Genomic DNA, 21,153 nt, shown 5'->3' with positions numbered 1-21,153 from the left:
CAAATATGTGACAATATTTTTAATCTCTTGAAACCCGATTAAATTTTTAAATATTAATTTAAAATATAGAAAAGCGGTTAAATCCTTTTAAATACTTGAAAAGTCCTGAAATGTTTGGAAATCATTAAAGTTCATTGAATTTTGTTTGAAATCTAAACGAAATTGCTGAAAATCCTTGGAAATTCGCTTAAAGTTAAATTAAACGTAATCCTTAAGTTTTCTAAAAATCCTTTTAAATTCCTTTAAATCGTTGAAATCCTTTAACCTTCGGAAATCCCATTAAAAAAATTTAAAATCTTTGAAATCGCTACGAATTCTACAAAATTAAATTAACTTATTTTCCAAATTTACCACAAATTACTTGAAATCTTTGGAAGTCCCCAAAAAATTCCTATAGATGTTTGGAAATCTTTAAAATCCTTTAAACTTCCTGAAAACTTTTCGAAATTCCTTGAAACCCATGAAAATATTTGTAAACTAGTTGAAATATTTGGAAACCCTTGAAATCCGTGGGAAGTTCTCGAAATTTGTTGAAATCCTTTGGAATTTCTTTTAAAATTCTGATGGTTAGAAATATAAATTAAATAAACGAATTAATCATTCTTTTGTACCTTCTCTATTTATAGCAGCAACTCTTTTAAAAATCTAAAATTATTTATTGCTATACTGATTTTTTTTTAAATTGCGAAAAAAAATTATAAGAAATTCATTAAAGGAAAAGTACCTTCGCATTTTAGACCTTGGCGAACGAGACCAAAGAGCATTTCTCCACAAAAATCACAAAAAGTAGGCGCTTTGTAAGAATGCACTGATAAGGCATGTGGCCGAATTGGGATTTGTTCGGTCAGTACTTGTGCTGAAAACATAAAGAATACAATTATATAGTCAATTTATTTCTTGACCGGAAATTTTACAGTTTTAGAAGAGAAATTTATCCAATCACTTGAAATATTACAAATTTCTTATCCATCAATTTAAAATAAGTTCGATTTTAACTTTTTTCCTTAATGTTAAGTTTAATTGGTAACTTTTTAAATTATTAAATCACTCAGTTTACAATATTTGATTCTAAAAGCTTTTGCTTTACAAATTTTCTATTTTAGGCCTTCATTTTCATTAAAAAATTGTTTTTAATCAAAAACATTTTAGGTTGATCAACTGTAAATATAAAGTAATTAATGATTTTTACAACTGAACTGTAGTTCGAGGATTTGAACTTGAAGAAAAATTGATTTTACAAGACTATTATTCTGAATCGGTTCAAAATTAAATAATTTACTGACTGTAACGTTGAAAATTGAACTTTTTTAATTAAAAAAACTTAATAGTTTAACAAATTTAAATTTTTAATTGAAACTTTAGGAAATATTTTTAATTATAAAATAATTTCTAATTAATAGATTGACAATGAACGGCTTTTATTCCATTTCAAATTTGTTTTCATTCTAAAGAATTCCATTTTTAACCTATTCAATTTGAAATTGTTTAATATTTAGCAATATTTTACTATTCATTTAAAATGAGCATTTGTAAAACAAATATTACAAACAAAACAATTTTAAACTGCATTTTTTTAAAGAGAAAGCCTTCAATAGTTAAAATTTTAGAGTATAAATAAAAATTGATACTTTAATTTCAAACGTATTACAATTCTAATTTTAAAAGAAAGGGAAGAAATTTTCGTATTTATTTTTTTTTTTTCCTAATTTGAGTAACTTTTTTAAAAACATTTTTATCAAGTTTAAAACGTGGAAACTTTAGTTTTTAATTTTTATTTAATGGCAGAGGGCCATTTTATATTTAAAATTTTTTTATTAAGTTGAAAAGATTTGATTAGTTTGGTTTTCAATACTTTATGAATTAGAAGGATAATTTTTAATATTTAATACTTATGAGTCGGAAGGCAGACATTTTGGTTATTCATTTTTTTATCTGAATTGGAAGAGCCCATTTTTTCTTTTTCGCATTTTTATTGAGTTGAAGAAGGAAGATTTTTATTTGCAATTTTTTTGTGAACTGGAAAAGGTAATCTTATATTCTTACTATTCTTATCAATTTCTAAGTAAGGAAACTTTGGGTTTCAATTTTTATCTGAATCAAAAAAGGAAAATTTTTCTATTTAAAAAATTTCGATACAGTTGGAAGCGATGAAACATTTTTTGTTATGATTTTGAAAAGGGCAAATTTGGCATTTTTAACAGTTTTATTGAGTTTAAGCAGAAGAAATTTTAGTTTTTAATTTTCGTGGAGTTGACAGACATTTTATATTTTTAACAAGTTGGAAGCGACAAAGTTTGGATTTTTTGTTTTCTGAAGTGAAAGAGGTCATTTTTTCTTTTAAGCATTTTTATTGAATTGAAGGAATGAAATTTGGATTACTTTTTTTTCTTTCTTAATTGGAAGAAGACATTCAAAAAAATATATTTGCATGAAGTTTAAGGGAAAAATTTTTTATTAAAAAATTTTTTTCTCTATTGGAAGAAGGCATTTTTTATTTTTAAGATTTTTAGAATTGGAAGCAACAAAGTTTGAGTAGTTTTTTTCGAATTTGGAAGAGGCGATTTTTCTAAAACATTTTTCAGAGAAGATTGTTTTATTTTCAATTTTTGTTTTGTATTGGAAGAGGGAATGTTTTTATTTTTAAGATTTTTATAGAGTTGGAAGCGACGAAATATTTTTTGTTATGATTTCGAAGAGGGCAAATTTGGTATTTTTAACAGTTTTATTGAGTTTAAGCAGAAGAAATTTTAGTTTTTAATTTTCGTGGAGTTGACAGAGACATTTTATATTTTTAACGAGTTGGAAGCGACAAAGTTTGGATTTTTTGTTTTCTGAAGTGAAAGAGGTCATTTTTTCTTTTAAGAATTTTTATTGAAGTGAAGGAATGAAATTTGGATTATTTTTTTTCTTTCTTAATTGGAAAAAGACATTTAAAATAATATATTTGCATGAAGTTTAAGGGAAGAATTTTTTAATAAAAATTGTTTCTTTCTATTGGAAGAAGGCATTTTTTATTTTTAAGATTTTTAGAATTGGAAGCAACAAAGTTTGAGTAGTTTTTTTCGAATTTGGAAGAGGCGATTTTTCTAAAACATTTTTCAGAGAAGATTGTTTTATTTTCAATTTTTGTTCTGAATCGGAAGAGGGAATGTTTTTATTTTTAAGATTTTTATAGAGTTGGAAGCGACGAAATTGCGATTTTTTATTTTCCTTTTGAATTAGAAGATGCCATTTTTTAGCATTTTTAGTTAGCTGAAAAGATAGAATTTAGGTTATTTTTTTTTTAAATTGGAGACCATTTTTTCCTTCTGAATGTTTATACTGAGTTTAGGGGATTACTAATTTTTATTGCTAATAAAAGTAAATTCAATCTTTTTTATACCAATTCAAAATAATATAATGATAATATTAACAAATATTCCAAATCAGTTAATAATTATTTTTTCTGAATTGGAAGAGGGTAATTTTTTTATTTTAAATATTTTTATTGAGTTGGAAGGGAGGAAATTTTTGTTTTCACTTTTTGCAGAATTTGAAGAGGCCCTTTTTTGTTTATATATTTTATTATTGAGTCGGAATTGACGAAATTTTGATTATTTATTTTTCTTCTGAATTGAAAGGTAATTTTTTATTTTTGCCATTTTTATTAAGTTGGAAGGGAGGGAATTTTGATTTTTAATTTTTTTCTGAATTCGAAAAGAAAATTTTGGTATTTTCAACATTTTTATCGAGTTGGAAGGGACTAAATTTTGGTTTTCAAGTTTTTCTGAATTGGAAGAAGCACTTGTTTCATTTTGATCATTTTTATTCAGTTCGAATTGGGGAAATTTTTATTAATAATTATTTTTCTGAATCGGAAGAAGCTAATAGTTTCTTTTTGAAATTTTTATCAACTGGTCGGGGGGTAATTTTTGTATTTTTCAGATTCACATAAAAGGCAAAAAAGTTGCAATTTTTGCGTTTAATGGCATTTAATCACAAAATTTCCAATTGGGAAGCTTCAGTTTTATAAGTTTACAATTTAAGACAGTTCCATTTTGAGTAAATTAATTTTCAGTTAAGTTGAAAAAAAATTATTATATCAAATGACAAAATTTTCAGTTTTACGAGTACAAATTTTTGAAATTTCAATGACAATGAGAAACTTGTGCTAACTGTTAATTTTTTTTGCTTGATTGGATTAAAACTCACCAGTGAGAACTATTTCCACCAAAGTTTCGTCGACAATTTCCATCGCATTTGTGATGAGCTGCAGGATATTGGTGGAGTTGTAGTCATGTTTGAACAATAAGAGTCTATCGAACAATTGACTTAAGCCATGATCAGGACACTTGCTATTAATAAAATCACAAGCAAATTCTTTAAGAGATTTCAGAGTCAATTGACTCGAGTCTACAGTGACTGTGTCACGCAGCAATCCAAACTGGAAAAGGAATGTTACTTCTGCTGCCTCCATCTTTCTCTCTTTTACTGAAAATAAACCAAAATTATCACATATTCCATATTTTAGAACTTTTTACCATCTTCCATAATATACGATTTTCTATCATACTATAATAAATTTCAGGTCTCAGGCTCACTTTAGAGATAAAAATCGTGTAAATGAAAGCAAAAAAAAAAATAGTGTCAAAATAGGGCTGCAAACTTCTCAAGGATTAAAAATTAACTTGAATTATTATTAAAAACTTTAATCTATTGGGAACAGTTCAGGTTATATAACCGAGAATATGACAGAATTTAGGAGAATTTAAAAGAATTTATGGATTTATGATTTTTAACAATATTTCTATTGTTCAGGTTATATCAGCGGTTGAATATACATTATTTTCTAGTTCAAACATATTCAGGAATTACAGTCTTTCATATACAAATTTAAAATTTTCAAATGTATTAATTTATTTAAAAAAAAAGTTTTTTCTACTTTAAAAGATAACTCTTTAACAAAACACTGGAATTTTTCACAAAATAATTGAATGTTTAACATAATAGTTGAATATTCAAAGTAAAAAGACAAATTGCCAACGAAAAAGCGTCATAGTTTATATATTAATAAAAAAAGAATTAAATTTATACAGCAAAAGAAAATACTTTTAAAACCAAAAAGACAAATTTTTAACAAATAAAGATTTTTCACTCAAAAAAGAAAAGTTTATCTAAATTATTGAACCTTCAAACCATAAGAAAAATTTTCTTTACAAAAATTCAATTTTCAAACAAGAAATATGACTGTTCAACAAAAAATTAATTTTCCACGAAACTGATGCATTTATACTAAACAGTTAAATTTTAAACCAGACATAAGCTTTCAATAAAAAAATTTGACAATGTAGTTTAACTTTGACCCAAGTAATTAAATTTTCAATTAAAAAAGATTAAGTTTCAACAAGATAATTAAACTTTTAACCAACGAGATAACTTTTCAAGTTAAATTATAAATCTTTAACAAAAACAGTGATTTCTTAACAAATTGATTCAACCAAATGTTTTAAACAAATTAGTTAAATTATCAAGCAAAGAAGAACGATTTTTAACAAAAAAATCTGCATTTTCATACAACAAATGAAATTTTTTCTATAAAACAGATGAAGTTGTAAATCAAAAAGATAAATTTTCAAACAAATAGTTGAATTTTCGGTTGAAAACAATTTTAGTCGAGTTCTCACGATCAAACTATGAATTTGTTAACAAGAAATAATCTTATACCAGAAAAATTCAATTTTCAATCCAAAAAGACGAGTTTTTAACCAAAAACGATGACTTTTTAACAAAATTGTTGAATTCTCTAACAAATAGTTTAATTTTTATAAAAAAATATCAAATTTATCTCAAATAAAAAGAATTTTTTATTACAAGAAAAGTTGAGTTTTAATCCAAAAAAGATTCCAGTTAACTCAGTAAATTCTCTTTTTGAATATATTCTCCTTGTTAAAAAATTCATCTCTTAGGTTGAAAATAAATTACTTGACTGAAAGTTCAATTGTTTTGTTGAAAAATAAGCTTTTTGATTGAAAACTTGTTTTTTTTCTTTGGATGAAAGGGAATTTTTTGCCGTAAATTTATGTATTTTGTTGAATATTTTTACTTGAAAATTATTATTCTTTTAAACTAAAAATGTAACTATTGTTCCAGTAGAATATTCCATAATTTTAGTTAAAAATGCATCTTTTTTGTTAAACAATCATTTATTAACTAAAAATTTCTTTATTCAATTTTTGATTATAAAATGGTGACATTTTTTTAGTTCAAAATTCGTTTTTTTTGTTGAAAATTGATTTTTTTAATATAAAACGTAATTATTTTGATGAAAATTCATCAGTTGAAATAAAAAAATTTGCATTTCAAAATGTAATATCTGTTTTTTGTTAAATTTCTTCTTTTTTAGTTCAAAATTCATCTATTTTGTTGAAAATTAATATATATATTTTTTTTAAATTAATCTCATTTTTTTTAATTCATCTGTAGCAAATAGTTGCATTTTTGTCAAAAAATATGAAACTTATCGTAAAGCAAAATAGTTTTTTATTTAAAAAAAGTAGAATTTTCATCCAAAAAAAATTCCAGTTAACTCAGTAACATCAAAAATTGAATTTTTGTAACAAAAAAATTAATTTCTACGAAAAAAATTGAATTTTCAATCCAAAGAGTCGAATTTTTTCAACCAAAAAGGATGAATTTTTAAGAAAAAATATAATTTGTTTTTTATAAGTGGAACTACCATCCAGAAAATATTTCAGTTCCCTTTTCAACACCAAAATATAAAATTTAAACAAAAAGTACATCTTATACGAAATAGTTAAGTTTACAAGAAAATAGTATAATAACTTAATTCCTAACCAAACAGTTGCATTTTTATAACAAAAAAAAAGAGTTAATTTCTGCTAAAACAGGTAAGCTTTAAAATAAAAAAAGACAAACTTTAAAAGAAAGAGTTGAATGTCCAATCGAAAATTTAACGAAAAAATGAAATTTTCTATTGGGAATAGTGATCTACCATTTCGCCACCTGGTGCCCAAAACTGGAAATAGAAAGAGTAGGTACAATTTTGATGTTGTACATTATTTTTTAATAAAAGTGTTTTTACGGTAGTTTTGTGAAGCATAAAACAATGATTGAATACTAAAGACAAATCTTCATAAAAAACAAATATCATTAATCTCATTCTCGTTATCGTTCTCAAAGTAATATAACTGGCTCAGAACTCTATACTGAGGGGTATCGTAGTTCAAATAAATCCAGTAGATGGCGATCTGCTCTGGTAGGCCTGTCTTTGCATTGTTATGTGTAGGAAATATACTAGAATTCATTAGAAACTTGATACTTTTCATAAATATATAGGGAAGAACAAAGTTTTCAAAAAAAAAAAAAGAGCAATTGTAATTAGTAATCTAAAAAATTCATTAAAACATGTAATTTAATATTAGGAAAATTGAATAGAAAGATGAGTATTTAAAAAACAGTTTGAATTGTATTAATATTTTTCTTTTATTTTTCTAATATAATCAATTGATTTTATAAGCAGCTGTAATTGATTGAAAACTTGTTTTTTTTTCTTTGGATGAAAGGGAATTTTTTGCCGTAAATTTATGTATTTTGTTGAATATTTTTACTTGAAAATTATTATTCTTTTAAACTAAAAATGTAACTATTGTTCCAGTAGAATATTCCATAATTTTAGTTAAAAATGCATCTTTTTTGTTGAACAATTATTTATTAACTACAAATTTCTTTATTCAATTTTTTATTATAAAATGGTGACATTTTTTTAGTTCAAAATTCGTTTTTTTCTTGGTTGAAAATTGATTTTTTTAATATAAAACGTAATTATTTTGATGAAAATTCATCACTTGAAATAAAAAAATTTGCATTTCAAAATGTAATATCCGTTTTTGTTGAATTTTTTCTTTTTTAGTTCAAAATTCATCTATTTTGTTGAAGATTAATATATATATTTTTTTTTAAATTAATCTCATTTTTTTTTTAATTCATCTGTAGCAAATAGTTGCATTTTTGTCAAAAAATATGAAACTTATCGTAAAGCAAAATAGTTTTTTATTTAAAAAAAGTAGAGTTTTCATGCAAAAATTGCAAATTTCAAACAATGATTGATAATATTATTTTACTAATCATAATAGTAATAATAATATTTAAACATTAATTAGGCTTATAATGTACTTTTTAATTTTAATTCATCCTTACATTTCCGCTTTCGAAACCATAAATATCTATATATAATTTATTTATAATCAGGTAGGCTACTTTAACGGGAAACCGTTAGAACCCCGAAATTAAGTTAAGAAACCGGGAATTCGTTTGTGAACGTAAAAAAATTCAGGTTCTTAATATTTTAGTAATTTTTGTCAATTTAGAAAAGTAATTTTTCTTTATCTATGGTTGCTGGGAATATAAGTGAAAATAATTATCGTTTTTATTTTAGGACAAGGGATTTTTGACATGGAACGGAAATTTTTTAAAAGAATTTACAGTGGGATTTAGAAGAAAGGAGTTTAAAAATCCCTATTACAAATCAAAATTCGTCACAATTTAAAAGTTCCTTTTTTCGAAATTTAAAAAAAGAGTGTGCTTCAAGTAATTTTTAGAGTAGAAGCAGTATTTCGAAAAGTAAATATTTCTAAATAATAATATAATTTTTTTTATATTTTTCGTTAAGAATTTACCTTTTTTCTTGAAAATGCAACTACTTGCGGTTGAAATCTGAACTCTTGTTGAAAATTAATTTTGTTTTTGGAAGATTCATCATAATAAATGAAAATTCGCATCGTTTTAAAAATATATCTAGTTTCTTTAAAATCACTTTTAAACTAAAAAATTAACTATTTCAGTAGAAAATATAACTATTTCGGGTAAAAAATTGACTTTTTCTAGTTCAAACTTCAACAATTTGTATTTCAATTTGTTTCTGCATTGAAAATTAATTTATTTCGTTGATAATTCACGTATGTTATTAAAAAATCGACTTTTTGGTAGAAAATCGACTTTTTTTGTAGAAAATCAGTTTTTTCTTTGAAAGTTAATCTCCTTATTTAAGAATTCTTCTTTTTGGTAAAAAATTCAAGTATTCCAGTTAAATATTAATCATTTAAAATTAAAATTAATCTTTTGGGTTCGAAATAAATTTACTTGGTTGAAATACAAACTCGTTTCTTGAGAAGTATTAATTTTTTAATTTAAGATTTATCATTTTAATTAAAAAATAATTTCTTGGGTTGAAAAATGAGCTGTTTACTGTTATAGTATGACCTACAGCCCGGAGCTACACATTTTAATCCCATGATTTCGCACTAACAATTTAAAAAAAAACTTGCAACACAATAAATAATTTACTCGGCTACAAGTTCTTATAATTTGAACTGTCAATTTTACACATTCTTCTCATAGAAATCACTTTCAATAGAATATTTACCGTTTTTGCACTCTCTTTTTTTTTTAATTTCGGAAGAAGGAACTTTTAAATTCTGATAAATTTTGACTTGCAAAAGAGAACTTGTGCGAAGGGAAATTTTGTTTACCAACTCCCTTTTATAAAATAAAAACAATAATTATTTTCACTTATATGTCCTGCAACTGTAGCTGAAGTAAAAATTAATCTAATTCCCGGTAATTTCCCGTTTTTTCTTGGCCTTTCCCGTTTTCCCGATCAAGTCTCCAATCTGATTATAAATAAATTATGTGTAAATATATATTTTTAGAGAGCGGACATGTCTAGACGAATTAATAAAAAAGTATATTATAAGGGGAATTATCAATGTTTAAATATTATTATTAGTTAAGTAATATTATCAATCAATGTTTGAAATTTGTAATAAATACAATTTTTTATAAAAATAATTAATTACATCAGCAAAATAAATAATAGAAAAATATGAATATAATTTTAACTGTTTTCAAAATACTTACCTTTCATTCAATTTTCCTAATATTAAATGACATGTTTTCATGAATTTTGTTGGGTTACTAGTTATAGCTACTCTTATTGTTACTTATTTTCTACCATTACGCCTCATGGTGTCGAAAAATCGAACTAGAAAGAGTAGGTACAATTTTAAACATGTATTTTAACTTTTTAAATAAAAGTATTTATACAATTGTTCTGTGAAGTATAAAATAATGATTGAATACTAAAAACAAATATTCATCAGAAATAAATAGTTTTAGATAGAATTTCCATCTTATACAGTAAAAAAATACATATTTGTGAAATAGGTTCATAAAATAATAGAATTATTTCAATATTTAATGTGAGTTTTAATGCATTGGAAGCTTAAATAAACTTTAATTAATGTATGCAGCAACAAATTTGATCCATATTATGCCAAGAATACGAATAATAGACGACTGGAATTTAAATACGAATTCTAACCTAACTTTTAGGTCAGATTTTTAGACAGTAAATATTTCGTGTATAAATTAATAAAAATTTACTTTGAGTTAATTTTTGCTTCAAAGTAAGTCCATTTAGGTTTATAATCTTTTGAAAATCACAATAAAGAGAACAATAATTGTATTTTTTAGAAAAATATTTCTGTCAAAAAGTGTGGTTTTCACTGTATAATATGTAAATTCCATCTAAAACACTTTGTTTCTGATAAAGACTTATGTTTATTATCCAATAAATACTTTGAACTCCACAACAAAAAATTTTTAAACATTTTTATGCACAAATTAAAATGCATGTTTAAAATCGGGCCTATTCTTTCTAGTTCGAATTTTTGTTACCACGTGGCGCATCGCAGTTTAACCATTCTCACTAGACCGTAAATTATTAAAATTCCTGATTATAAAATTCCTTATTTATTTTGTAAAAGCTATACTTATTGAGTGAAAATTCAACTGTTTTGTTAAAAATTTCTTCTTGGTTTGAATCTTCAACGATTTGATTGAAATTTTTTTTTCGTGACTGACCAATTTTTTAAATTTAAAAATTCAACTACTTTGTGGAAAATTAATCTTTTTTGGTTCAAAAATCTAGTGCCAGGTTAAAAACTAATCTGCTTTGGTTAAAAATAACCTTTTTGTTGAAATTTCACCATTTTTGGTAGAAAATTCAATTGTTTTGTAAAAAAAATCGTATTTGCAGCTTGAAAATTCGTTTTTTTTTTGTAGAAAATCAATTCTTTTGGTAAAAAATGCAACTGTACGCTTAAAAAGTATTCTCTTTTAGTTTGATGATCCAAGTATTTATATAAAATACCACTATTTGGTAAAAAATTGATTTTTGTTGTTAAAAATACGTCTTTTCTGGTACAAAATTAAACTAGTTGGTTAAACATTGATGTATTTTTTTGAAAATTAATCTTTTCTTGTCAGAAATTAATCTTCTAAACTAAAATATTTGTTGGCAAAAAATTATTATTTTTGTTGTTACTAAAATACAACAAACCGGTTAAAAATTAATCTTTTTCAGCGGATGTTTAAATTATTTTTTCGAAAATTACTCTTTTTTGTTATTTTCAAATGCTTTTTATATAAAACAAATTTAATTGAAAATTTCACAATTTGGTCAAAAATGCAAATGTTTTGTAGAAAATTCATTTTCTTTCTATTCAAAAATATTTTTTCTATAAGTATTCCATTTTTGTTTAAAAATTTTCCTTTTCTAGTTTAAAAATGTAACTATTTGGTTGAAAATCTATGTTTTTGATTGAAAATGTATCTTTTCTGAAAGAATTGTCAAAAATACAACTCTTTGTTTGAAAATTAATCTATTATAACTAAAGATTAAGTATTTTGTTCAAAATTCATCTATTTTGGGCAACTATTACTACATTTTTATTTTTTTTACTATTATTTCGATTTTAGTTGAAAATGAATCTTTTCAAGTTAAAAATTCAAATCCTCGGTTTAAATTTAAATTACTTTCTTATAATTTTTTTTGTGGCAGCTTAATAATTTTATTTGAAAATTCGTTTTTTTTTATTGCTTAAAACTGAATTTTCATAACCGAAAATTCATCGGTTTTATATAAAATTCGTTTTTTTGGCTTAAAAATACCAAAATTTGATACATATCACTTTCTTTGTTACAAAATTAAACTGTTTTTTTAGAAAATTCGTTTAGGTTCTACTAAAAATTAATTGTTCTCAATGAAAATGTAATTATTATATTTTTGATGAAATAACTGATCTTTTATATTTAAAAAATTCAACCATTTGGTTAAAAAATTACTTAATTTGTGAAAAATTCTTCTTTTCTGGTAGAAAATTGAACCGTTTGATAGAAAATAAATTATTTTTTGTTAAAAATGTTACGGTGCGGTTAAAAATTAATCTGCTTTAATTTAGGATTTATTTATTTCATTGGAAATTCGTTTTATAAATTTTTATTTAATACATTTTTTTTGTGAAATATCAAATATTATATTTATGGGAAATTATCATTTTTATCTTAAAAATTCAACTCTTTTGAAGGGAATTTATATGTATGTTTTTAAAATTTAACAATTTGTTTTAAAAATTCGACTGTTTCATGAAAAATTAGTTTAATTTGTATTGAAAACTAACTTTTCGTGATGGCAAAACTACTAAATTTTTTGATTAAAAATTGATCTTTTCTAGTTTAATAATTTAACCTTTTGGTTGAAAATGTATGTAATTTGTTCAGAATTCACCGTTTTCATTAGAAAATTAATCTTTTTAGTTAAAATTCATATTTTTGGTAGAAAAATGAATTATTTGATTTAAAATTTATGTAGTTTGTTGAAAAATCGTATTTTTTTAGTCAAATCCAACTATTTTTTACATTAAATTTAAATCTTTTTTTGTTTAAGTCTCAACTATTATTGCCTTTTTCATGAAAAATGTATCTGGTTAGGTTATAAATTCAAATCCTCGGTCGAAAATTGTACTACATTCTGAAAAGCTAATTTATTTTTTGAAAATTCGTTTTTTTCTGGTTAAAAGTGAATTTTTTGAACTGAATATTCATCTTTTTGGCTTGAAATTTTTACAATTCGGTATAAATTCAACAGTTTGGTACAAAAATTAAACTTTTTTATGACTTAAAATTTTGTGCATTTTATTGATGATTCAACTTCTTTTAAATTTAAAATCTTTTTTAGCTTAAATGTCAACTATTACATTTATGGGGAAAATTAGTTCATACTATTAAAGATGAATTTTTTAAAGAGAAAATTCAATTATTCGACTTTTGGTTAAAAACTGACCCTTTCTGGTTTAAAAATTCAACTTTTTGGTTCAAAATTAATGTAATTAGTTGAGATTTCATCTTTTTTGGTAGAAAATTAATCCTCTTAGTCTAAAATTTTATGTATTTTCCTAAAAATTAATCTTCCCGATTAAAATGTTGTCTATTTTAGTTAAGGATTAGGGTATTTTGTTGAAAATTCATCATTGTTGGTTAAATTCAACTGTATTTTATTTAAAATTAAAAAAAATTTTGTTGATATATCAACTATTATTATATTTTCCGTTGAAAAATCATCTTTTCAGGTTAAAAATTCAAATCCTAGTTCGAAAGTTGAGCTACATTCTTAAAAGTGCATTTTTTGTTGTTGAAAACGTGTTTTTTTTTTGTTAAAAAATAATTTTAAATTGAAAATTGAACTATTTTGTTGAAAATTTAGTGCAAAATTAATTGTTCTTAATGAAAATTGAACTACTCCATTTTTTGTTGAAAATTGATCTTTTCTAGTTTAAAAATTCAACTGTTTGGTTAAAAGTTTAAGTAATTTGTTGACAATTCATCTTTTTAGGTAGAAAATTAATCTTCTTAATCGAAAGTGTATGTAGTTTATTAAAAAAAAATTAACCTTTTCTGGTGAAAAATTAATTTTATTTTAAATTACAATAAGTTCATTTTTATCTAAATTCATAATTGTAGTTAAAAATTTGTTTAATTTTTTGGTTAGAAATTAATTTTTAACTAAAGATTTAACTACTTTGTTGAAAATTTAACGGTTTAATAAAAAATCGTCTTTTTGTCTTGGAAATTCTACAATTTTACTACTAAACTTGGATTAAAAATTAATATTTTCTATTTTACAAATTCAGCTGTTTTCGTTGGAAGCTTATATTTTTGCTTAAAAATTCAACAATTGTGAGAAAATAGTGTCTCTCGTGTCATTTTTTTCAAAATAGTAACAAAATAGTGTCATCGGTCAAAACAGTGTCACTAGTGTGGTGAGTCCGAGGTCTGAAATTGAAGAAATGATAAAAATTCTTGGCACCCTTTCGACAGAAAAATGAAATTTCTGACTAAATCGTTGAGGATGAAGAATGGACAAAGCACGAAAATAAATAAGGATTACGCGGATGATGAGAAATAGTTGCAGTTTCATCAAGATTGTAACGGGTTTTTGGAAGCTTGTAAGAACCGGCTGGTGCAGCCTAATGAAGATGATGAAATTAGAAAAAGCTCATCAAGATCGGATTTTCGCGTAATTTAGTGAAAAATATGTGGTGTAAAGTTGAAAGCAGTGCCCGATGCGACGTATAATATCGGCGTTAAAGCTTGCTCCGACACACTTTCATTGTGATGACATTTTACAGTTATCTCTAGTAGGTCGACTCACCTTATTGCTCCGATACATTCAATACTTCCAGAGCCGATTTTTTGGCTTCTTAACACCTGGCCATTCCAGATCTTGATGAGATTACAAGGAAACTTGAAATATAAATTTTGTTTAATTTATCGATAGAAAGTACTGTTTTTTCACATTTCTTAATTCGGAGAAATGACTTCCACGTAAGGTGCAGTACAGTGGTACAGCACACACCAATGTAGGCACAGCACAGCCACTTGCGCCACTTCAGTCTTGAGGTGAGGAGAATGCTCCCCCCCATGATCCAATATCATGCTCCTCCCGTTCCGCGCCCCACCAATCGAAACAGCGTCATCCACAGCTGCGGGGGCGTACTAAAAGACTCTTCAGCGCCAGATTCGAACAAAAATTAAAAAGGGCTTGGGAATTCTTCTTATTTATACTTGGTAGATTTTTTTCGAATTTCTGTGTTCTCACCCTTCAGTTTTTATTTATCTGGCGCTCCGCCCTCGATTATGCATTCACTTGGCGATACGCGCTCGGACTTTGTATTTACTGTTATTTAGGGATTGTGAATTCTCTTTTGTTAAAGCATCTTCGGCTTTAACGAACACATTCTCATCGCGTATCTTATGCTTCGCACTTGATTACATAAAAAATGCGAACTTATCTAAATTATGTTCAACTATATCGTATCAAATGTAAATTATATTTATTTATGTATCGCGGCATAAGTTTGCATATTCAGACATTGCAAAATAAAGTAGAAATCTTATTTCTAATAATCACTTTAATATTTGTTTCTTAATTGGCCTTTAATTCAATTCTTAGCCACCCTGAAAAATGTATATCATTTAAATAAATGTATATTATTACTATTCATAATATGCATTAGTATTGGAACAAAAGTATTTTCATTGTCTTATTTTTACCCTGAATAAATTTAATTTGTTTATATTCAATGTAGATATAAATTAGGCGAAAAATGTTGTTAAATAAAATGTTATTGTATCTTGTGTCTTTTTTCCAAACAGTTAATTTTTTACTTTTAACCCACAAACGGTACACTGGTGCGAATTCGCACCCGACGTTTTTTTATTTGTTGGCATTTACGCAAACACAGTTGCCGTTTGCGGTTTAATATATTTTGACAAACAGGGTTTATAAAAAATCTGTAGACATTTTTTGGTTAAAGAAATTTTGTTTTTTAATTTAGTTCGTCTCTTGTGTCGTTTTACCAAAAATTTAATTTTTTTAAAATCTTATTTTTTACGATTAAAACAAAAACTACGCGTCCTATCAAAAATTGATTAATCACAAATTCGACGATCTCTGCAAGGCGCGCAATTTTATTTAATTCATTTTCTTTTTGATTTTTGCATAATTTTACCGTAAAATGGAATTTTTTATTTTTCATTATTTTTTGTACGATCAAAATTTGAATTTTCGACTTTTGGACAAAATTCAAAAAGTTATGATTGTTGCGTCGCAACATTTATTAAAAATAACTTTTTAATAATTAATACGAAATGCGCCTGCGCGCGCAGCGTATGAATATGCGTGTATGCGCGTGTGTGGACGCTAGGGTCCGAAAAGCCTAGCGCGGTGGCAGCACTTACCGGTGCAGCGCCGCTCGAGCCCCGCGTGCGGAGCTTCCTCGCGCCCGTCTGTTTCTCGTGCTACCTCGTGCAAATCAACGGATTCGGCCTTGAAATATCACCACTAACGTGGCCCTGCTCTCTTCTATTCAGTGTGCAAATTAAATGTGAGAGAATTCAAATCGAAACTGTGTGTGTGAAAGTGATACACGTGCGTGCATGGCAACGGCCATTGTGTTCGAGTGACGCCTCTTTCGCGCTTTCTCTATCTGTGTAACTTTTCCTCGGTTTTGTCAATAAAAAGGTTTTTTTTATGCCTCACGGCATTTTTCCCTCAAATACAGTGCATTCATTTCTATACCTTCCTCTCTAAAATACATAAAATCACGTGTCGGTTTTAAGATCAAAGGTGCATTGTAAAAAGAAAATCATTATTTGAACTAGGCCTATTTAATTCGCCAATTAAATAGGTCACGATCGTTCAATGATATTCTTGCAGGGCTTTCCAGAATCAACGTTTTTCTTTGCTTGAATTTTTTTATATCTTGCGTTGTTTGGCTTGAAATCATTTTAGTTTGATTTTTTGGATTTTGAAAATGCTATAACTCTGATAATTTGCTTTTTATCGATAAAAGTCAATAGAATAAATTGTTAAAGTTTCTGAGTGATATGAATAGCCATACATAGAATTTTTAAATCTTAAAAAAAATGGTCTCAAATATTTTAAAAATGCGCTCACTTTTTGAATTGTCATCCAAAATAACTGGTTTACGAACTCGTTTTTTTGAGGCCTTAAGAAAGTGTGCCATATCAGATTCCAATCTGATCAATCTTTCGAAAGTTATCGTGCCTAGAGATTACAGACACAGACAGACAAACAACTTTGTGAAAATCGTTTTTTCTGACTCAGGAGATCTCAAAACGTGGAGATTTGATGAAAATCTCAAAATCTGAGCAAAATTGGTTAATATTTAGGAGTGGTGCAAGGACCATGAAGTTTCCCATTGATTTAACCATTAAAGGGCATACTGGGTCAAAAAGACCCAGCGACTTATTTGCGCTTTAACAAAACGTACCAAATTCAAGAAAATTAAACATATGGCGCCAGATTAACAAATGACATGAAAACCTATTTTTCCATGTCATTTTCACATAATTTTGATTTTTATAATTTATATAGGCAGTTTAAGATCAATAAAATCGTTTAATCACGCAAAGTACGGTGTTTTATTTTTCATTGAATTGAATCTTATTTTTTAGAATAAATACCTTCTTTGGAACGAACACTATAAGAGTAATTTTATTTTTGAAGCGCCGTATCTCGGAAATATTCAAGTAAAATTTTAAGTAAAAATATCAAAAACTTGAAAAGTTATGAATTTTAGAGTGAAAGAAGTCATTTTAAATTTTTTTTCCAAAAAGGATTTTTTTATCTACTTTAAATTTCAAAAACTGTTATAAAACCTTTTTCTCCTTAATTTAGATAGATTAAACATGATTAATTGATTTTTTGGCAAAAAACTATCCAATACCGTCGGTACAGCACAAATTTGAATACCCTTGGGTACATGACACCCAGTTTCCTCTTTATGGAATTTTACGGAAGTGTGCCCTTTAAGGGTTTACATGAGAAAAAGTCAACTTTTTGTAAATCTAATATTTAAACGCAAGCATATTTCACAAAAAATTCCGTGCTTCAGTATATTGTTCAGAATGAGTCAGAGGATAAGAATCAATCATAAATATTAAAGTTGAATAATTTTAAGCCTCTCTTATGGGTCCCCAAAGAAACCCACATAAATGACAAATTTGAATTTTACGTAATATTGCGGTTTATTGAATCTTCTTAAAAGTTTTTTTTTTTAGAATAAATAATCATTAGTTGATAATTTAAGAATACCCAATCATTTTTTAATTAATATTTAATTGTTTAAACAATTGTAATTTGTTTAAACATTCAAGAGTGTTCTAAAAAAGCAAAGTAGAACATCAAAATATTTCAATCTTTCGAAAAATAGCAAAAATAAAATATGTTAACAAACATGTTTTTAAATTTAAATTTGTTTAGACATCTACGAGTATTCATAGTAAACAAATTAGTACGTAATTAAAAATGTTAAAATTTGTCGAAAATTTAGTGAGATAAAATGCTTCTCCTGCTCTTTTTTTTTAGATAAAATATTTATACTTGAACAAATACGTATTATTTACGTAATTGTAAAATAGTTTAAATACATTTTTGTATTGTTATCACTGATTAAATAACTCATACAGTCTAGAAAATATGTTCATTTCGTGAGTTAACTGGAAAAAATCAAATATTTAAACAAATCATCATTGCTTAACCCTTAAAGTGCATTGTGGGTGTCAGTGACTCCGAGCAATTTTCAAACTCTTATAAACCATACATTATTAGAAAAAATTGAGTAAGTATCGCCATCTAGCTTTAGTTGGAGACACTAACTGTAAGTAAAGTCGTTTATCATACTGCGTCAAGCGTCACTGACGCTGCGTCTGTCTACGAGCAGCGGCCGCTGAAAGTGGATGTAAAAAATCGTGGGGTCTATAATGCCCAGTGTGTACTTAGCGAATAAAAAAGTAATTTTGGAGCAAATTTTTGTTGTTGAAATTTTCTTTCTTTTTGTTTACTTTCTAACGTAAGTATATCACATTAAGTGCAATAATGATTTTTGTTCGATTATTTCATCCTTTTTTTTTTGTGTAGATGGCTTATAACTTACGGCAGCGCGTCATGCGAGAGCAGACTGTGAATGTGTTGAATAAAATATAATTGTTAAAATACAGTTATACATGTCTCTTTTTCAATTTTTTGTATTTTTATAGTATTACATGTCAAAGTTCCTCAATTTTTATAATAATAAATCGATTAAAAAGCAAAAGATCTGATTCATCATTTTATCATAAAATTAACTTTTCAACTGCGCAAATAAATATTTTTTTTGCAAGCATCCATGTTGGAATATTTTTTTTATGAAAGTACACTATTTCGAAAGTATTGTTATAAATTTTCAAGCTAAAATAATAAAAATTGCGTGAGTTAAGAATTTTTAAGTAAAAAAATCCACTTTTTTCGTTGAATAATTTGTTTAACAAACTTAAAATAAATAAATGGCTATAAAATCAACCCTAACTTCTGAAAGATACCTTAAACAATATCGGATAATTTTATTGTGATAAAATATTCAATAGGGGTTAAACAATACATGAGTAAATACGCTGGGGTGTGTCATACCCACGGTACACTTTACCGTGATTTTTACCATGCAGGCACTTTGAGGGTTAAACAATTGAATATTAGTTAACAAGTTACTGGGTATTCTGAAATTACCGTTTTTTTTCTTTTTTAACTTTTAAAAAGCGTCAATAAACCGCAATATCACATGAAATTCAAATTTGTCACTTATGGGGGTTTCTTTGGGGACCCATAATAGTGGCTTAAAATGATTCAACCTAAAATTTTGAGGTTTTTTTGGTCTTTCGAACAAACCTGGAGGGTGAGCGCAGAAATATTCGAAAATTGAAAAATAAGGGCCATCCTAAGGCTCATTGTCATCGCGCGGCTCATTTCGGTCACAAGTTTGAGCGCGACTAGGCTCGGTCTTTGTATTTTCTCCAGATTTGTGCACAGACTTTTTTAAAATTAAAATTCAAAGCATCAACAACTGTAATCTGGTGATAGTGAATTCTCTTTTGTTAAAGCTCCTTCGGCTTTAACGAAAATGTGCAAAATAACGTACACATTTTATTTTTCATGATTACTTTAAATTGCGCATCCTATTAAAAAATTGTTATTAATCATTTTATTACAACTAGTATCGTTTTTCCAAAAATTTAATTATTTTATTTTTAGTTTTATATTCATATTATTTATATTTATTTAAAATATGCTTAAAAAGTGGTTAATTTTATGGAAAATGCCTTTCCAGCATTTAGTTCGTACTTATTTTCTTAATCTTATATTATTCTATTTTTTTATGTTCTGGTGGTAACCATTTTTATTTTTAGAATTTTTAACTTTTTGAATTGTTGAAGATTTCTTTTTTATTCTCTCTTTTTTTAATTTAATTTTCTTTCATATCTTTTCAGATGAATAAACTTCGAAAAATTCATTTAAAAATGTTGAGAACGGGGCTAATCTTACGGAAAATTCCTTTAAAGTAGGCAGTCCATATTTACTTTTCTAATTTTATTTTACTGTATTTTTTTATTCCTTGGTAAAGATTTTATATTTTATATTCTTCAACTTCTAAACTTCTTAAATAATTAAATTTAAAAAAATGATTTAGTTTCGTTTTTTATATACGAATTAAAATTTTTGTAATTTTTTTTTATTATTGTTTCAAAGAAAGTTTTATTCTCATTTCATATTTTTTCAGATTAATTTTTTAAATATAGAAAAGGGGTTAATCTAAGTTTTTTAATTTTCTGCATCAGAAGTTTAAAAACTTCTGAATCTCTTAAACTTCGTCAGATTTTTTCTAAAATTATATAATATGGCAAAATTCCAAAATGTGGATTTATAAATCTTTTACTCTTTTCAAAAATTTAGGAAATAATTCAAAATTTCTTTTAATCTTTTCCAATTTTTTGTAGAATTAATAACAAAAAAATCATTAAAAATTTCCTATGAATATTAAGAATATTTCTTCATTTTCTTGAAAACTCATTACTTTGGTTTAAAATTTTGCTTGTTGAAAACACGTTTTTAAAAATAAAAATTAACTTTTTAAAGAAAAAATTTAACAATTTGTTTTAAAATTTTAATTGAAGATTTAAATATTTGTTTGAAAATTGATGTTTTTCGTTGAAAATTCAACTATTCCAATTAAAAATTCATAATTTTAGTTGAAAATGCGTGTATTTTTTAATTCAACCATTCCAGTTAAAAATTTAACTACGAGGGTAGTTCAATAACCTTAGAATGACCAACATATGGCGCACGAATCGCTCCAAATCATCTGTTTTCAGTCAGCACCACTCCCGACTAGATATATGGTGCAGTCACAGTCCACATCT

The 21,153-nt window shown here is 25.7% G+C and overlaps 1 protein-coding gene across 1 annotated transcript in view; it reads right to left on the bottom strand.

The window, feature by feature from the left end:
• LOC117180353 (serine/threonine-protein kinase D1) overlaps positions 1–14,769 on the bottom strand; it is a 58,856-nt gene extending 44,087 nt beyond the window's left edge. Inside the window, exons 1-3 of the mRNA XM_033372807.1 lie at positions 14,549–14,769; positions 4,192–4,470; positions 725–856 (exon numbers count right to left, since the gene is read on the bottom strand). Of these exons, the coding sequence (XP_033228698.1) occupies positions 725–856; positions 4,192–4,456 (397 nt within the window). The 5' untranslated portion in view covers positions 4,457–4,470; positions 14,549–14,769. The remainder of the gene's footprint in view (positions 1–724; positions 857–4,191; positions 4,471–14,548) is intronic.
• Between the last annotated feature and the right edge of the window lie 6,384 nt (positions 14,770–21,153).

The sequence above is a fragment of the Belonocnema kinseyi genome, chromosome 9 (genome assembly GCF_010883055.1).
Source record: "Belonocnema kinseyi isolate 2016_QV_RU_SX_M_011 chromosome 9, B_treatae_v1, whole genome shotgun sequence".
Classification (NCBI taxonomy): domain Eukaryota; kingdom Metazoa; phylum Arthropoda; class Insecta; order Hymenoptera; family Cynipidae; genus Belonocnema; species Belonocnema kinseyi.
This window is presented reverse-complemented; position numbering and strand designations above follow the sequence as displayed.